Source organism: Amphiura filiformis, chromosome 9, assembly GCF_039555335.1.
Source record: "Amphiura filiformis chromosome 9, Afil_fr2py, whole genome shotgun sequence".
In the NCBI taxonomy this organism is placed as follows: Eukaryota; Metazoa; Echinodermata; class Ophiuroidea; order Amphilepidida; family Amphiuridae; genus Amphiura; species Amphiura filiformis.
In genome coordinates this window covers 11,550,001-11,568,140 of record NC_092636.1, presented here as the reverse complement: position 1 = coordinate 11,568,140, position 18,140 = coordinate 11,550,001, and the positions used below count along the sequence as shown (strand labels likewise).

At 37.6% G+C, this 18,140-nt stretch overlaps 1 protein-coding gene across 1 annotated transcript in view; it reads right to left on the bottom strand.

Annotated features, from left to right (window-relative positions):
• LOC140160626 (phosphatidylinositol 3,4,5-trisphosphate 3-phosphatase TPTE2-like) overlaps window positions 1-18,140 on the bottom strand; it is a 95,394-nt gene that overhangs the window by 56,854 nt on the left and 20,400 nt on the right. Inside the window, exon 7 of the mRNA XM_072183877.1 lies at window positions 5,995-6,058. Within this exon, the coding sequence (XP_072039978.1) occupies window positions 5,995-6,058 (64 nt within the window). The remainder of the gene's footprint in view (window positions 1-5,994; window positions 6,059-18,140) is intronic.

Sequence of the window (18,140 nt, the reverse complement as noted above, 5' to 3'; positions counted from 1 at the left end):
TTTTTTAAACCTTCAGTTTTTTTTAATCCCCACAAATATTAAATAACGCTTAACGAGGGACATTTGTTAATTTTGATCACTGGATACTTGTAATCAATGTAAGACTAGCCTGTCAATAAATTATTAATTTGAAGTGAAAAACATTGATTTTTTGAACATATCTGTAAAAATCATCATTCAAAAAAAAAAAATTTTTTTGCCTTAGTGTCATCGTCATCGTTGTCATCATCATCATCATCATCAAGACATGTATGCTCAAACGAGAAATCCTCAGCAAGTCATATCTAACCATAAGATGCAAAATCAAGACATGTCTCAATACCAGCTCAGTTGACATGTCTTACATTTTAGTCTTGCATATGTGGATATGACTTTGTATATCAAATTTGGAGATTCTTTGTGCTATAATAGCTTAATGGGGAAGCGCCTGAAAACCTGCAGTTACACAAGGTGTGTCCCAGATTGAAGTCCGAAGGTTCCCTAGTAGTCTGAAGGTTCGCTAGTCCGAACACGTAATTTACTATTCGCTAGTCCGAATTCTGAAAAACGTTCACTAGTCCGAATATCAGGTACTATAGTCCGCGGGTTTGCTAGTCTGAATAATAAATAAGGTTCTCTAAGTCTGAATATAGAATAAGGCTTGCTAACCCTAACCCTAACTCTAACTTTAACCCTTATTCTATATTCGGACTAGAGAGCCTTTTGATTGCGAATTTAATTTGGTTTTCGGACTAGCGACCCTTCGGACTAGAGAACCTTCGGACTAGCGACCCTTCGGACTAGAGAGAAGTCATGCCCAGATTGTATTTTCAGATAAGACATATGATTCTATTTTTCTCATTTTCTTTATTCACGACATATGTTTAATTTCAAGACACTGTTATAAAACATGATTTTTACAGTGTATTTACCTGCCTTCTGTATCAAGCATATCATTTAATCAAAATACCTTATCTTATAGCATATCCTGTAGTAATAACTACAACTCTATCATAACTTGTATCCTGCGTGTGTAATATCCTGAACAGGCGCTATAACAACAGATACCCAAAACCACTACCTGGCTTACACATACTTAAAGACCCATTCAGTGATCCCAGTATCTCCAGATTCTTCCCCAACTGAGATCCCCTGAGTATAAGTGTAAAAAAATTAAAATTGTTTACAAATTGCTGAAAAGTGAAGGATAAGTCATTCGAATTGTCATTTGATATTTCTAAAATGAAAAATTTGGCAAAAAAACAAAGAAAAAAGCAGTATCGACAAAGTTGAAGCCCCATTCAAACACATGTAGCTAATTTATATACTGACAGTATCTAAATTACAGATTCGTGTAAAATGTCTTATTTTGTCTAAAAATACATGGCTTTCGGCTGAACCACTAGCAGACTATGTTAGCATATCCAAAGTATTCTTTGGCATATCTATGACAATGACAAAGGTACCAAAATCTGAATTTTGATGATTTTTACGATCGTCCAGATGAGCAAATCACTGAATGGGCCTTTAATGTCTACTTTGGTTTCAACCCACATATTGCAGGCATTTGTTGCCTGTGATAATAGAGACTTGATTCCTGCCTGTGTAGCCAGGAATTATTTTGGGAGGGGCAGGTTTTTTGTTTTAGCGCCACACCAAATTAGGTGGATTCTAGAAGGATTTTGGGGGATTGGGTGATCTACATGTAGGGCCAATTTTGGTGATTTGAGATGTAATTTGAGGGATTTGGGGGTTATTTTGGGTGGATTTGTGGGGAATTTCTGGAAAATAGTGTATGAGGTGTCTGCCCTTCCTTAACCCTCCTATATAGCTATGGGTATGATTTGACCATTCATGGAAGCTGTTTTCTTTGATAATTTATTGAGTGCACTGGATTGGTCCCCGCCGGTCTCTCATGTCAGTTTACCCAAGCTTTCCTTACTGTTTAATTGTCATCATCTTGAATCAGCATCCTTTATTTTGCGATCCTCACATATATTAACTGTGTCTCTCAACCAGGTCCCTTATTGTGTTATTATTACATATGGCTTAATTTGATAAAATTTCTCACACTAATGCATCAGTTTTGAAACACAGAATTTTATTTCTGCTAGTTTAGTTTCCTTCAGAATTTTTGTCCTTTGGAAATTCCTTTTGAAGTATCACTTTCGGAAAATTCAGTTCTAATAGCGTTACTCATTCCGAGTACAGACTCTTAAGTCTAATTAAAGTCTTATTTCTTTGTATGAAGTGCTTTGACAAAATGACAGGAAGTTACATTTGCAAAACTAGCTGAGTTTAGCAAAGAGTTATTAATGTAACTCTAATATAATATTTTGAAATTATTAAAATCCATACACCAAAATTGGCTTTAAAAAGGTGTTATTGATATGTCAAATGGCCGAAAATGTGACTCGTGTTGGTTTACGTGGCACATATCCCTGTATGGTCATTCAGTTTGTACTGAGTCTCCATCATTTTATGATGTAAATTATGTTTTTCATATTCATAGGCCCACTCTAAGGCAATAACTTGTGATGCATCTTGTGTGCAAAAGTTATGTAATAGAGTGAGTCACTCATCATATATATATTTTTTTTTCATACAAATGTTTTTGCTTTAATTAATTGAAGTTGCAGTTTTGTCCTTTCAATTTGGGTGATATCGGACATGCAGAAAATGCCGGTTTAAGCTTACTCACATGATAAGGCATAGAAATTTCTGTATTTTGGTCACATTTTCATTGAAACAAAATTTAGGGCGTTAATTACAGCAGGGGCATTCATTAGGTGTAATATAGTATAGCAATGATCTGCACCAGGGTTCGCAGGTTTTTGCCGCAGGTGGAAAAAACCGTGGTTTTAACCACTTGACAAAAACAGTTTTTGCTGGCAAAAATGGCAAAAACTAAAAAAGTGATTTCTAGTTCAATTTTTTCATCTCAAAACAAATTATTAAGTTACAAAAATAAGTGCCCGAGTGTAACAAGGCTAATTTTTGTAATTATAAGCAATATATTAAGAAATTAAAGGCATGCGTTTTCATTGCTTGAGTGCATTTAATCGAAATGTGGCATGTATCAAATTCAAAAAATTTTCATTTTAAGGACTTGATGAGACAAAAAATATGTTGAATGATTCGTTGAAAGATGTGTGTTACTGTGTATGAGCTTTCTGTGTCATTTTTTAATATTTGAGTGACTATGTGTGAGTTTTTGCCAATTTTTTTTTGTTGCCAAAAACCGAACCCTGATCTGCACACCGTGTTCATGACTTATACTTGAACAAGCTCAGTACAGCAGATCTGACCTGATTCTTGTAACCTTTCTCTGGAATTCTATAAGGACTCGGAAACTATAGAAATCTAATTGTTGAAATCCATGACAGATCCATGACCAGACCAGGAAGAGATTAAAACACATATATACTTGGAAACTCTACAGAGACTGCCACTATATGACAATTTTCATTATACTTCCAACCAGGTATTTATAGGTGCACGTGCAGCTTAAGTTTTGAAAGTTGGGTCTCATAATGGATTATTAATAAGCTTTATAAAGTGATGATATTGACTCATACATGTGGATTGGAAGACAATTTAGATTGCTTGTAGCCTGGACCACATAAAATTACTGCCCTGCTTACTAGGGACTAGGACACAGTATTTTTTTCTTTTTGCATTATTTATACACCTAAAAAATGCCACTTTCACCTTTTGTTTTTGCATTACTTACTCAATCATGCACTAAAAAAGCCACTTTCATTTGATTTCTGGGAGTCTACTCTAAAAATGAAAAAAGTTTCACTCTAAAAATGAAAAACTTTAAAAAAAAGTTGTACCATGTTTCCATGGCACCTATAAAAAAACGGTTTTTCTAAGGTTCAAACATCAAAGGATATACCATATTAGAGCAAAGTCTCAGCTTTTTAGGCCAAGTGTATCCTGTACATGAAAGCTTATACTGGACTAATCTATTTAAAGTCTACACTCCCCCTGTGGAAGATTTTGGAAATAGATTCACCAGAGAAAGTAAGAATTTCAAATGCAATTAGCACATTTACCAACTCAATCTTAAACTCACCTTCCCTCAGTGGAAGATTCAATCTTTCTCAAAGGGTGTATGAAATTCAAGCTGCCCATTGTGTTCATAACATTTCAAATTCATACTCCCCCTACTACAGAAGAAAATCTTGAGTGGGAGTGTGGTCTTTAAATTCAATAGCCCATATTGATACCTAATGATCCAATCCCAACTGGCGATCTTATATGTAATCTTGCAAGTTATGGCAAAACTATTTTTACATTCTAGCACCAGGAAGATATCTTACGCTTCCCATAATGCATTTCTTCCAATTCAATTTATCGTACTGATTTGCTATCTAGTGCCCCATGGGTCGATCTGTGGGTCGATAGTGACAAAAATACCTCAATGGACAGAGCACATCCAGATCTTGTGAAATATGTTCATTTCTTGACTATCGGCCTATATTTAGCAAGTCTATTCGCAACATATGAAAACAAATGGAACCAGTACAAAGTAATGGGAGTGTCATTTTATGAAATGAGGTGATGTATCATGTTGCAAGGGATTCTGGGAAGGGTATAAATATCTGCTCCGACACTATTCTTGATGTTTAAATTAACCAAAGTTATTTTGAGTGGTTTTCCTTCAAGGGATTTCCAGCAATATTGTGAACCGGACATCCTAAACGTAAACAAAATCCAGATTTTTTATAGTTTTGGAATAAGCAGAATAAGTGTTTTTCATTATTTTCCTTATACCGTATTTCGTCGAATAAATGCCCCGGGGGCGTTACATTTTCCCAAGGGGGGGCGTTTATTAGAGGTCATTTGTATCACGAAAATTCCCGTAAAAATCATTAGGTAAGCTTAAAAGTCACGCTAAAATGACGAACTATGACCTTTTGACACTGACTTTTGGTTCACTTCGCCATTTTCGCCATTTATTGCTGCTACTCGCGACCATGTGAGCAACTTGGTAAGCTTACTACACAAGAAAGCATGGAAATATCGGAATTTTTGAAACATCTTGGTTGAAAAAAGTGGTCGGGGGCGTTTATTTGAGGGGGGGCGACTATTTGACGAAATACGGTATTACAGTTGGCATACTTTAATCATCATTATCTCAGAAAGAGTCTTTTTGGCAAATGGCGTGACTGTCACACCTTCTGGTCAGTGTGCTTCATCATTGTCACTTATCAATATCTTGAAAGAGATCAAATTTATTAATACACCTCGTACATATTCATGAGAGAAAGGAACTAATTCATTGGTCGATTGCAACTTGACACACCATGCACCACCTCTCATAAATATGTGTGAGATGAATGACAATGAACAATACATGGTATTTTTAGGGACATAGGGACACTACTTCCCTCGGTACTGGCTACAGGCCTACAAATCCCAGCGTTTAGAGTTAGTTTGACAAATTTTTGACATCCTTGCTTAGGGTTATTTTTGAAAGTCAATTCAAGCGGATGCTTACAACTTTTATACATGAGTGCCCCGGAAATAACAAAAGTTGCTTTTCTGTTTGTGTATTTGTTTGTATATTTGTTTGCATCCAAAAATTGCTGTTGACCAACGTATTTGTATTTTATGCTCTTTGAATGAGGTTGAGGATGAACTGCCTTTCATGTTAAAATGTCCATATTATGCTGATTTATGTGCTAAACTATTCTCAAATGTTTCAGAGATCTATGATATTAATAACATGTCTGATAATGATATATTTTTGCTGCTAATGGGATTTCAGGATTATGATGCTATTTCTTTAGTTATAAAGTTTGTTAAAAGTGCATTATCCGGAGTTACAGTAGACATCTGATGTACATGTTTCTCAATGTCATACAGTATGTAAAGTGAATGTTGTAATGTTTTATACTACCATTATTATATCCTTGTATTGATGTATATGTGTTTTGACTATACCTATATGTGTGGTGCATGTCAATAAAGAACTGATCTGAACTGTTTGTATTTTTAGTTTACCTGTGATGTAGGTTAGATCCAAATCAAAGCCATCTTTCTGGTATCTCCTCTTATTCTCAGAGACCTATAAAAATGGAAATACAAAAACAAACTATTACTGGAAAATATTTCAATATTTAAGAAAATAAAAACATCATAACATTGCCTAGAAAGAATAAATTCAGATATTTGTTTGTTGTTTAACCAGGCGGTCTTGGTAGACACAAGCTTGGGTCATGATAGGACCACGCTCAAGCAAAATGCTTTTAAGCATTTTGCTTGAGCCTGGTCTTCTAAAGCTTTATATAAGCATGTTGGCCTATAGACGAATCCAACGAGCCAAGTCATGGTCAGGATTTGGTCGGCCATTATTGGGTCCCCGCAGCACCAAACTGGTGTCGTGACTGCCCAATTGGGTGGATTAAAGCCGCTTAAAAGTCGATGTTAGATTCTTTTGTGTTGTAAACTGTCATCATTCTTTTGTCTATGTATAACACGGGTGATAGAATGCAGTTTAAAATACCCTTCAAGGCCGCATCATTTCACATTTTAGGTGAGATAGCTGGGTTCCCGTCGCGGCTATAGCTGCCATTGAGGTGAAGGAATGCGTGAAATTGGATTCGTCTATATGATGAGAAAAGAAAGATACAGGACTGAGGAAAAAGAACAAGGAAAAGAAAGACCACTCCCAACAAATCAATTGTACAATTTTGACCTTAGCCCTTGGGTCAAGAAATAAGAAATTGGGAATTCTTATTCCATGCCTATATGCCAGGGTTTACTTTTTAAAGTTTTTTTTTTTTTTTTTTTTAGCGAGGGCCTTGGCGGTTGGCTGAGTTGAAGATGACCTAACAGCCCTGTGAACAACAAACCATTATGGCAATGGCCCTTTAATGGAGAGTGAAGCAAGATCTGATTCAGCCAAGCTAGAGGGTATCAGATGGCACTCAGCTGGCTCTTGATCACACTCCTCATCCTGTTTTTTTGCTTGTTTGCCCCCAAAGACCACATACTTTCCTTCCAAAGACCCTCTTTTCCCAAAAACACCCCATATTTTTCTTGTTTCACCCAAGCCAATGTTTGCTTCCAAGACCCCGTTTTGTGAACAATTCATACTGCTACAATATCTGCCCCAAAAGACCCCATTTTTGGGATCTTACCTCAAAAGACCCTATTTCACACATTTTTTCCCAGAAAGATCCCTACAATATGTTGAAAGTTGCAGCCACACATCCACATGCATGTCACTTTACTAGCCACCACTGCATTTCCAAACAGGGTAAATAGAAGAACAACATCTTTTAATGACCTTTTGACTGTTGAGGGTGTGTAAGTTAAGCTCAGCTGGCTCTGCACACATTTCCTGATATGATCTGCCCAATTACTGATGATCAACAAATAAATAAGGATATGTGGCTATCAACTTATTAGTCTAATTACATGCCTGTTATTATATATAGCACTTAACGTTTACTTAAGGGATGGGGTATGAACGTTTGGACAGTATTTATTGTGGGACATTAGAGCACATCAGACATATCGAATTGCATTCTGAATACGAAGAATGTCCTTCTGATATCAAATAATTTTGATTTTTTGAAAAACGTTCATACCCCATCCCTTAAAAGGAGCCGGCTGGCAAATAATTAATAAGTAATAGCAGGAATTGCACAAATCTATTAAAATTGCCAGTTTATCTTTATGCCCTGATTTAATGTTACCTTACTCCACTTCTAGCCATCCTGATGGCATGTGATAGATTCCCATGCCTCTCACTCCCATTACCCACTTCCTTCTCAGAAAACTTGAATACATATCTGCATTTTATATCTGAATTTATATAACTCTTACAAAGTTTCTTGCCATTTGATTGGCCAATTACTATTGATTAGTTCTGCTATTTTTAGTGGCCAAGTGCAAAAGGACTATTGCACTTCAGCGTGAGTGCAATAGTATTTTTCTATTGCACTGATGCGGAGCTACCATAGCAACGCACAAACGCATAGCGCAAAGCTTTCCACCTTGACTAGCCAATTATAGGTGCGGGTGTTGCTTCTAAAATAAATATATATACTTTTAACTTTGTTTTCCTGATGATTTATAAAATTAAGTGGAAGCAAGGGAACTCATTTAAGAGTTATATAAAACAAATATTGAATGTTTTTATTCTTTCAATGGAAAGAATATTACCATTCAGTGAAATATGAACTGTTCCATTCAACTCGTCAAAGCCTCGTTGAATGGAACAGTCCATATTTCAACTCATGAAAATATTCTTACCATTGAACTCATAAACATTCAATATTTGTATAACATGTGCGATTATATGAGAGCTGAAACACCCATGCAGTCCCCACCATGCTCATTTATTAGGTAACATGAGCATTCTTCACATTTTTTCAAATACCCATTTGAAAGGTTTTTATCTTCATGTTATTACCTTTTTTATGTAACGCTGAGGACAAATTTGTGTGTTCATCAAGGACATCAACTTAAGTTTCATATATACTATCATGATCTTTATTCTTCTAACCCTAACCCCCTCAGGGCTTTTTCGCAACGGGAAGGGAAAGAAGGAAGGAATAAAGAGAGAAAAGAAAGAAAGAAGTTGTTTGCTCTGGGTGGGATTCGAACCCGAGACCCCTCGCATGCCAAGCACTGGGTCGGCAACACCTTGCCACGGGTCTTGGGCTTCGCTGGCCAGTGAAACCGTGCCTATATATCACTTAGGGCGATGGCGTCATCACACCATGCGACGTGGGATGCACGCATGAACAGTGCATATATCAAGTAGTATTTTGTAGTACTTGGTCCTGTTAGGGTTAAGATATCAAAATAACAAAAAAAACCCTATTTTATGAAACAGGATAATAAAACCATGGAAGCAAACAATGAAGTAATTGCCTCAAAGTCATATCCACTTGGGTATTTTTTTTATCAAACCTATAGCTACTTTAAGCTACATTCTTGTCAACTACTCTCAATATAAGTTGCAGATTGAGTGTTCCAACATTCACAGGTGCCTGACAATCAGGAAATGGCCAATGTCATTATCATGACCACAGGAGATATAGCAAACCTGCTGACTAACTATGACATTGTAAAGAATAATACATAGGAATCTATTTAGGAATATACAAAACTTTCGTATGTACTGGCTGACGAACGAACGAACGAACAACAAACAAACAAACAAACAAACAAATAAATGATTAAATCAATGAACGATAGATAGAATGACACACATGGAGATAAAGAGAGATCGGATTGAGATCTTTTTATATCACTTTTTCATATTAATGTTTTCAAATAGGCCTAATTCATAGGCTCTGAACAGGATATCAAAAACATTGACAATTTCTCATAAGCTTTACATTGACATTGCAGTTCCCAGGGAAGTTTACATATTCTTATGATTTTGACAAGGAAATATTATTGAGATTTTGTTTTGTCTTAATAGCAGACTAGAAATGTACGCCACTGTATCATACTGAGCTGTTTTGAACGGAAGATGTCCTAAATAAATTTCCAAAAATAGTCGTTCACATCTCCCATCATGACATCTATTAGGCACAAATGGGGTAATTCCTTTTGAGTAGAACCTAAAATGATTTACTTGGTACCCAAATGAAGTTATGACTGTTCCTGTAATTTCCACAAATATCCCTACAATCCTGGGGCTGACATTGGCTGCTATTAATAATACTCCATTGACACAGTAATGTCAACCTTGTTACTGTAGGCATATTAAAGCAGATGGCCTAAGTTGCAAACAGTCATGTATGTACGTCATCCACCAGTGGAGCTCCTGCGCCCCTCCGCAGAACATCCGGTAGTGGATGTTCTGCGCTCGAGCGCAGAGAATCCACTGTCGGAGTTTTGCGCTCGGAAGTAAAATAATAGATTTTCTTATTAGGCCTATTATTTGGCGCAGAACATACTTCGGAGTTGCTGCGCTCGGATGCGCATCAACTCCGACAGTGGATGTTCTGCGCCCGAGCGCAGAAATGATCCACCGTTATTTTAATAAGAAAATCCATTGTTTTGCTTCCGAAAGCAGTTACTCCAACAGTGGATGTTCTGCGCCCGAGCGCAGCAATGATCCACCGTTATTATAATAAGAAAATCTATTATTTTGCTGTCAATTCGGTTATACTATAGCAATAAACTTCTCGGAGTTTAGTTATTATACGCATGCATAATTATATTTTATTAATAAAATAAGAAAATTATTTATTTGACTTCTGAGCGCAGAAGCTCCGACAGTGGATTTTCTGCGCCCGAGCGCAGCAATGATCCGCCGTAATTTCAATAAGAAAATGTATTATTTTGCTTTCAATTTGGAGTTATAATAGGCCCGATACTAGTTATTATACGCATGTATATTTATTAATATAGGCCTAATAAGAAAATGTATTATTTTGCTTCCGAGCGCATCAACTCCGACAGTGGATGTTCTGCGCCCGAGCGCAGAAATGATCCACCGTTATTATAATAAGAAAATGTATATTGCTTCCGGCGCGAAGTTACTCCAACAGTGGATGTTCTCGCCCGGCGCAGCAATGATCCACCGTTACATATAAGGGACTGCGCCGGGCGCAGCAACTCCGACAGTGGATGTTCTGCGCCCGGCGCAGCGCACCGTTATTATAATACGAAAATCTATGATTTTACTCCCGAGCGCAGCAACTCCGACAGTGGATTCTCTGCGCCCGGCGCAGCAATGATCCACCGTTACATATAAGGGACTGCGCCCGGGCGCAGCAACTCCGACAGTGGATGTTCTGCGCCCGAGCGCAGAAATGATCCACCGTTATTATAATACGAAAATCAATTATTTTACTTCCGAGCGCAGCAACTCCGACAGTGGATGTTCTGCGCCCGAGTGCAGCAATGATCCACCGTTACATATAAGGGACTGCGCCTGGGCGCAGCAACTCCAACAGTGGATGTTCTGCGCCTGAGCGCAGCAATGATCCACCGTTATTATAATACGAAAATGTATTATTTTACTTCCGAGCGCAGCAACTCCGACAGTGGATTCTCTGCGCCCCCGAGCGCAGAACATCCACTACCGGAAGTTCTGCGGAGGGGCGCAGGAGCTCCACTGGTGGATGACGTACATAACTCAAACAGTGGTAGAGTATTAAATTTGGGTATAAAAGGTAAGTTATTTTTTTACTATTGGCAGTGAATCAGAGGATGATTTAAGTGTTATCACTAGAGTTTTCAACTGCCACTTTACTTTTCAAATCCCATTGAACTCTGTGCAAAAGATGTTGTTTTAGAATTGTGCGTGTGTCATTATTACTTTGTCGATTTCAGAACAAAAGTGACGTGTGTTTAAAGGATAATTCACACCTTCTGTAGATAACATAAAATGTGAAATCAACCAGCATCTTCACAGCGTTTTTTATGTAAATATAACTGTACAAATTCAAATTAAACCATGCACGTGCAGTACGTCTATATGCAGTGGGCGAGTAGTGGTGTCATGTTCGCTCACACAGCTATGCTAACCGCAAGTAACATAGTGGAATGTTGGGAAGTGCTTAAATCATCCTCTGGCAGTGAATGGAGCAAAGTGAATGAGGGTTGCAAAATCAACCAATTTTGCACAAAATTGCCGCAAAAAGTGAAAATGTGTGTGATTTGTGGTTTTTTGCCTCAAAAGTGGGGGGGGGGGGACTGGGGGAAAGAAAAAATATTTGGGGGAAAGAGCCTGTATTGGGCCAGTACAGTAATGTTTGCTGGGCCCTGCCCCCTACCCACCCTCTTAGTACCGCCACTGAGATATTGGTCATTCTGGCTATCATAGTTTTAAGGTATTGTGAATGATCATGAATGGGAGGGTCTGTGATCTTAGGATACAACTGGATCAAAGATACTATTGTTTACACAAATGAACTCCAATAACAATAAAATAAAGAGACTGTTCACTACATTTTGCAACATCAAAAGTCCAATTTTAGCGACTATAACCCTGCGACAAATGACTTATTTGGAAGATCGACAGTGTCACACTTATGAGGGAGTTTGAGGAAATGATCGAAGGACTTCTTTAAAATAATTCAACGAGACCCTGCCTTTCCTTGAATGCCAGACATTATCTCGTTACCAAACATTACAGTCACTATGGCATCCATTCAGGGTTGCCAGATAGAATTCTATTTTACGAGATAACTTTGAAGCATGAAACGTTTGCATGGGGGTGGGGTACTCAGTACAAATTACCACATACGCAAACATGGCTCACATTTACAGCCATTTTGTGTATCAATGACCCAGCCTTTTTATTGACCAATATATGAAGGGATATTTTTTTCTAATTTTTATTAATTATTACAGAAAATGACCAAATTTTGTCTCACTGTAGCTAAAATTTTAGAAAATTTGGGGAACATTAATAAAACTGGCAATTTGATTTAAATTTGGACAAAAAGACTTTGGGCATAACAATGGGTGTAAATTTCTTGGAAATTGGTTTATGAAAATTAGGAATGGATCCATGGATCTCACATGCTATTTACAAAGCGTAAACGATGTACGTGCACGTCCAACAATTAGTCGTGAACAATAACTGAACATTTATGAATGAATCCTTAATTTTGCTAAACGTATCACATAACTTACTTGCCTGATCACAAACACACACCCCTTTTTCACAAACCACTCATGTGTATCATTTTATTCACATATTTCTCAAATTCCTATATTTTCCCAAAGTTTATTTTAATTCCCTATAAACAGGTTTAAGGAAAATTCAGCAACTCACAGCAAGTAGTTATTGATTTATTGATCAAATATTGGTTTTCCCTCATTTTTGACTGTAACTTCACAACTGTTTTCTGTGCTGAAATAAAAATTTCCAGTGCAGTAGTTGTTAGTGCTGTAATCGATAAGCTTTCTGGGTATCGATATGTCGGGAGGCAAACATCCGACATGTCGATACTATTATCGATACTCACGCAGTTTGAAACACGGATTTGAGTTTACCAATTTTATTATCAGTAAGTTCCAGAAACAAGTTAACAACAAGTGTATTGAAGCCTAACAGCTAAAACTACATGGATCATGCATCAAACAAACGAAAGTGGTATTGCAAATCCGCAATTTTACATGACTTTGGCAATGTGTGCCATGTCGTTTGTGTATCGATACTGACATTGAGTGTTTCGACATGTCGGAAGTCTATGTATTTTCCGACAATCGATACTTACGACAATCGATTACAGCACTAGTAGTTGTAGTCCTTGCCCCTATAATAAACACATCTTACTTGCCACCAATGCGTTATAATTTTTGAGGAAAATGCAAAAATAGGCAAAAAATTGGCCAGGGGTGTAGTACCCCCTAAAAAGATTTATATAATATGACTAACCCCAGTAACCAAGTAGGGGCTATACTATCATATGGGAATAGGAGGAGTCTGGTTGAATGCATTTGCAATTAAGTGTACTTCCTAATAAGTGACGCGTCATGTCAAAAGGAGACACTTTTGGGCAGGTTATCAATTTTGAGGTTTTTACATATCTTAAATATAGAGATATTTTGCTCCACAATGCCGTTTACCCCAATGAAATCGGACATTCCGAAGCGAAGATATTGAGTTCGTAAGTTATGGTATTATAAAATTTGAAATGGAGATATCGGCCTTTAAAAATATTATTGACAATGTTGAGAGTAGGAATTACCTAGACAACTGTCTCAAAAAATACAAGATGCCAGTTATATTCCAGTCTGAAACTATCAGACAATATTTTAAACATTAATAACATCACAAATTCAAGCAACAAACCCAAATTGTGAAAAAATCTTGCCGGGCAGATTTTTGGCTATTTCTCCATTTACGACCATGCCCAAAAGTGTCTCCTTTGACATGACACGTCACATATATACCTCCATAGACCCTGGAGATAAGATAATATCTAGTAGTTTCTCTACAACATATAACTTATATTTTGTAACATTAAAGCAAACTGTTTTATACTGATATTGCCTGTAATGTTTATCCCGGATGTTGATCAGTACATGGTGATGTAGAGTTCATTACCAGGTATCTCAAGGTCATGGGAATGAATCTCCACAGTGCTACTTCTGGGTAACCAATGGTGACGGATTGGAGGATGGGCATGGCCCCACATTTTCCACTGGATAAGGCTTAGCCCCCCGGTCTTGGCATGTCCCGATACTCTACCGATATAGGCCCTGTGCCGCCTCATTGTTCCACTATCTTCCATGTAAATTGTAATATCAGGTGATAGAGTCATAGCTGGGTCTCAAAACCATTATTCAGTGGCATCCGCAGGTTTTCAATTGTGGGGGGCTACAGGTCTTGATTTCCTCGACTGCTCAAAATTGTTCGGTAATTGGTAATCCCATGGTTTTCCCCAACTTGGTGCATTTCCCCAAATTTACCAGCAAAAGTGAGGGCGCTTCCCCCACTGCACCGGTCCCTTTGCGCATGCCACTGCTTTTACTCTCTAATTTTTACGGGGAGCGGGGATCTGCATATAAAATACATAAGGTGTCTCAACCAAAGTGCATGCATGATTGTAGACAGGTTCAACTAACCATGGGCATTCGCACTGAATCAAATATATGATGGGAAATAGGCAATTCTATTCAACTAAATTCACTCATCAATATGTATGGATATATGTGACCATCCACCACAAAGTGGTAGTAAAGTCGGCTCTAGATCATTTTCTGTTTATTGCAGATTTTGAAAGAATTACTTTTCAGCTTCAAAATGACACCTCAACCAGCTTCATCGGACATCTGGAAGTGAAGTTATGGTTCATCAAAGGTCAAATTCCTAGTATATTCAACATAGAAATCCAATTACTGTTTTTGATTGTATCTCAAAATGGAAAATGCAGACTTTACGACCAGTTTGTGGTGGATGGGCACATATGTGGCGCAATCAAGCAAAATGAGTCATTAGTCGGGTAAAATCAAAATTTTTCAAGTTCATTTCATGTGCCATTTTCGGACTTATATTTTGCTGAAAACTCCATCACAACTGGATTTATGGTTCCAGAGATATGGTCAGTTTAGTTTTGCTCAGAACAATAAAATACAAAAGAAGTTGAACACTATTATAGGCTGTATCTCAAAATCAATATTCGCAACAAACAACTCATTTAGCTTGATCAAATCACATATGAGAGCAAGACAGGTGCAAGAAAATCTTGAAATCAGGTACACAGTGCAGGTTTAGAAAATGTGAGTTATGGTTGGGTTATTAAATTTTCATTAATGTTTATGTACATAATGATAGCTTCTTTTGTAAGGGTTTTGCTCACAACCCTCTTTCAAATGACCCACGACCCCCAACTTGATTGTAACCTACAGTTTGGGAATTGCTGGGATAATGTGTTTTGGTCTTCCATCTAATAAAACATACACTTTTGTTGCTGTATATGGTTTCATTATGTTCATCTCATGGCCCTGCTGCTAGCAAAAGGCAACAAGTTTCATCAACTTGTTTTTAATAGAAAAATACATACAATAATTATGCACAAAATATTTCACAGAACGACTTTTTTCAGTAATATCACTTCCTATCTTAAACCAATATTATTTTGAATATGATTCACTTGATCTGTCAGTTGCTTACTGTGAAGGCTAAATCAAATTTTGATCTTGCTTTAACCAGGTTAAGTTCTCCTATTACCAGGTAATTGGTTAATGTGAAGGCTAAATGAGGTTTTGATCTTACTTTAACCAGGTTAAGTTCTCCTAACTCTTGCTCAAATGCATCATACATATCAACACTAACATTTCTTGCTATGACTCACAAAGAAACTTTTTGTGTTTCTGGGCAGATCCAGGTTTTTGAAAGGAAGGCCACTCATGAAATGTTTTCTGGCTCGCTCTGCTTGCCAAAATTTTATGGCCAATACAGACCTATTGTACGGTACATTCTGGGGGAGCTTCAGAGTTAGAACATATTCAGATTCAGATTTTTATTTATCTGTAACGAAATTACAATATCATAAAAGATCAACAAAATTGAAGGCTGTGCCATTTCCAAAAATCCTTTTAGAGGGGTTAACTCCCCCAACTGCCTCTGACTGACATCAACATAAAATGAAGATTAACCCTAACCCAGCTACACAAGGTAGGCCCATACACGGGCGTGGCACAGTGGGTCTGGGGTTCAAAACCGCACCAGAGAAAAAAAACTCTCTTCTTCTTCTTTCTTCCTTCCTTCTTTCTTTTGTTTCCCCTCGCCAAAAAGCAACTGAGGCGTTAGGGGTAATAACACCTTAATCTCCTATATGTGTATATTAACCCTAACAGCAACAAACATCAAAAAACCTCAATTCAGAAAGCGTATGCACAAGTAGGTATCCCACGTGATGTGATTGCGTCATAATGCGCACAGTCATATATGACGACGGAAAAAGTTCGGCCGGGCAAGCTACACCCCTGTGGCAAGGTAGGCCCGTGGCACCCGATGGGTCGGGTGTTCAAAACCGCACTCTTCTTCTTCTTTCTTAATTCTTCCTCCCCCGCCCCATACAGGCTTGACCCCCTGGAAAAATCCCAGCTATGCCACTGATCATTTCCAAAACTATTTGGCACCATAACCCCCCTCCTTATCACATAGATCATATAGATTTTGTAGAGGGTATTATCGACTTGATTTTATTTCAGTCTGTTTCAAAGAGTTTTGGTCACAATCATGATGCCTTGTACATGAAATCAGTTTAGAAACAATTTACATTGCCATGGTAAAAACAAAGAATATGGACCTTCACTGGCAGTGAGAATCATCACCTTAAATTAAAGCCAAGAATTCTCACGTTGCGGAAATTCCATGAAAATCATGGAATTGGAGGTAAAGCAGAAAACGCATTTCTGAGAAAAAAATATAAAAAATAAACAAAAATGACCTAGAAAAAGAAAAAACAAAACAATTTTCACAGCTTGAGTATCCCACAATCCTTTGCGCGCCCGACTAAAAATAGCTCTTGGGGCTTTCCCGACCTTTTGAACTTGTTTCAACATGACTCAGACACGTGCATTGCGCTGCTACTCACTGGATTCTTGTGAAATTTTATTATGTCAGAAATGTGCTAAAATTACAATTTTGCATTTGTAAAGCAGAAAATTCTTGGCTTTACCTTTTAAGGTAAAAATCTAAAAATCCTTTCAAATCCAGGTGAATAAGCAGTATGATTCCTCTTTCTATTTTTTGCACAGAACCATCTTCCTGGTCTCCTCCCTGGATACAATTTGTGGTTTGCGTCATCTTAGCTTTTATTTTGTTTATGATTCAACGGTATCAGTATATTTTATCAATACTATCATGGCTATGATCTTTGTGGTATTATGTTATGGTGCTAAATTAGGCCTAAACGCCTACAGACATTCCCAGGTACAGCCTACTGTGCTTACTATCAAACCTGGATACTGCTTATTAGGCTGTTCCATTTAAAATCCACACTCCCCCTGTGGAAGATTTAGTTAAAGTCATCCACAGAGGGAGTATGAGTTTTGAATATAATAGACAATTGAGTAACTTCCATTTGAAATACTCACTCCAGCTGTGTAGTATATAGGTAAAGCCATAATACAGGGGGAGTTACGGTTTCAAAATGATTAACCCTGACCAATTACATTTGAAAAACATACTCCCCCTGTGGGAGATATTTCCAAAATCTTTCACAGGGATAGTGTGAATTTCAAGTGGAATAGCCCATTGCAGCTACTCACTCAGTGCTGATTCATATATTATGGTTAAGAAAAGAGAGCTCTAACAAAAATAACACAAAGTTCAGTGGCATACCAAATGGGGGCAAGGAGGAAAGTTGTGTGACTTCTCTCTAGTCCTAAGGGTCACTAGTCCAAAGGTTCTCTAGTCCGAAGGGTCACTAGTCTGAAAACCAAATTAAGTCCGCTAATTCGAAGGTTCTCTAGTCCGAATATAGAATAAGGGTTAGGGTTTAGGGTTAGGGTCAGCAAGTCTTACTCTATATTCGGACTAGAGAACCTTATTTATTATCCGGACTAGCGAACCCTCAGACTAGAGAACTCGCTATTCGGACTAGCAAACCTTTTTCAGAATGCGGACTAGCGAATGGTAAATTACGTGTTCGGACTAGCGAGCTTTCAGACTAAGGAGCCTTCAGTCTAGGGAACCTTCGGACTAGAGA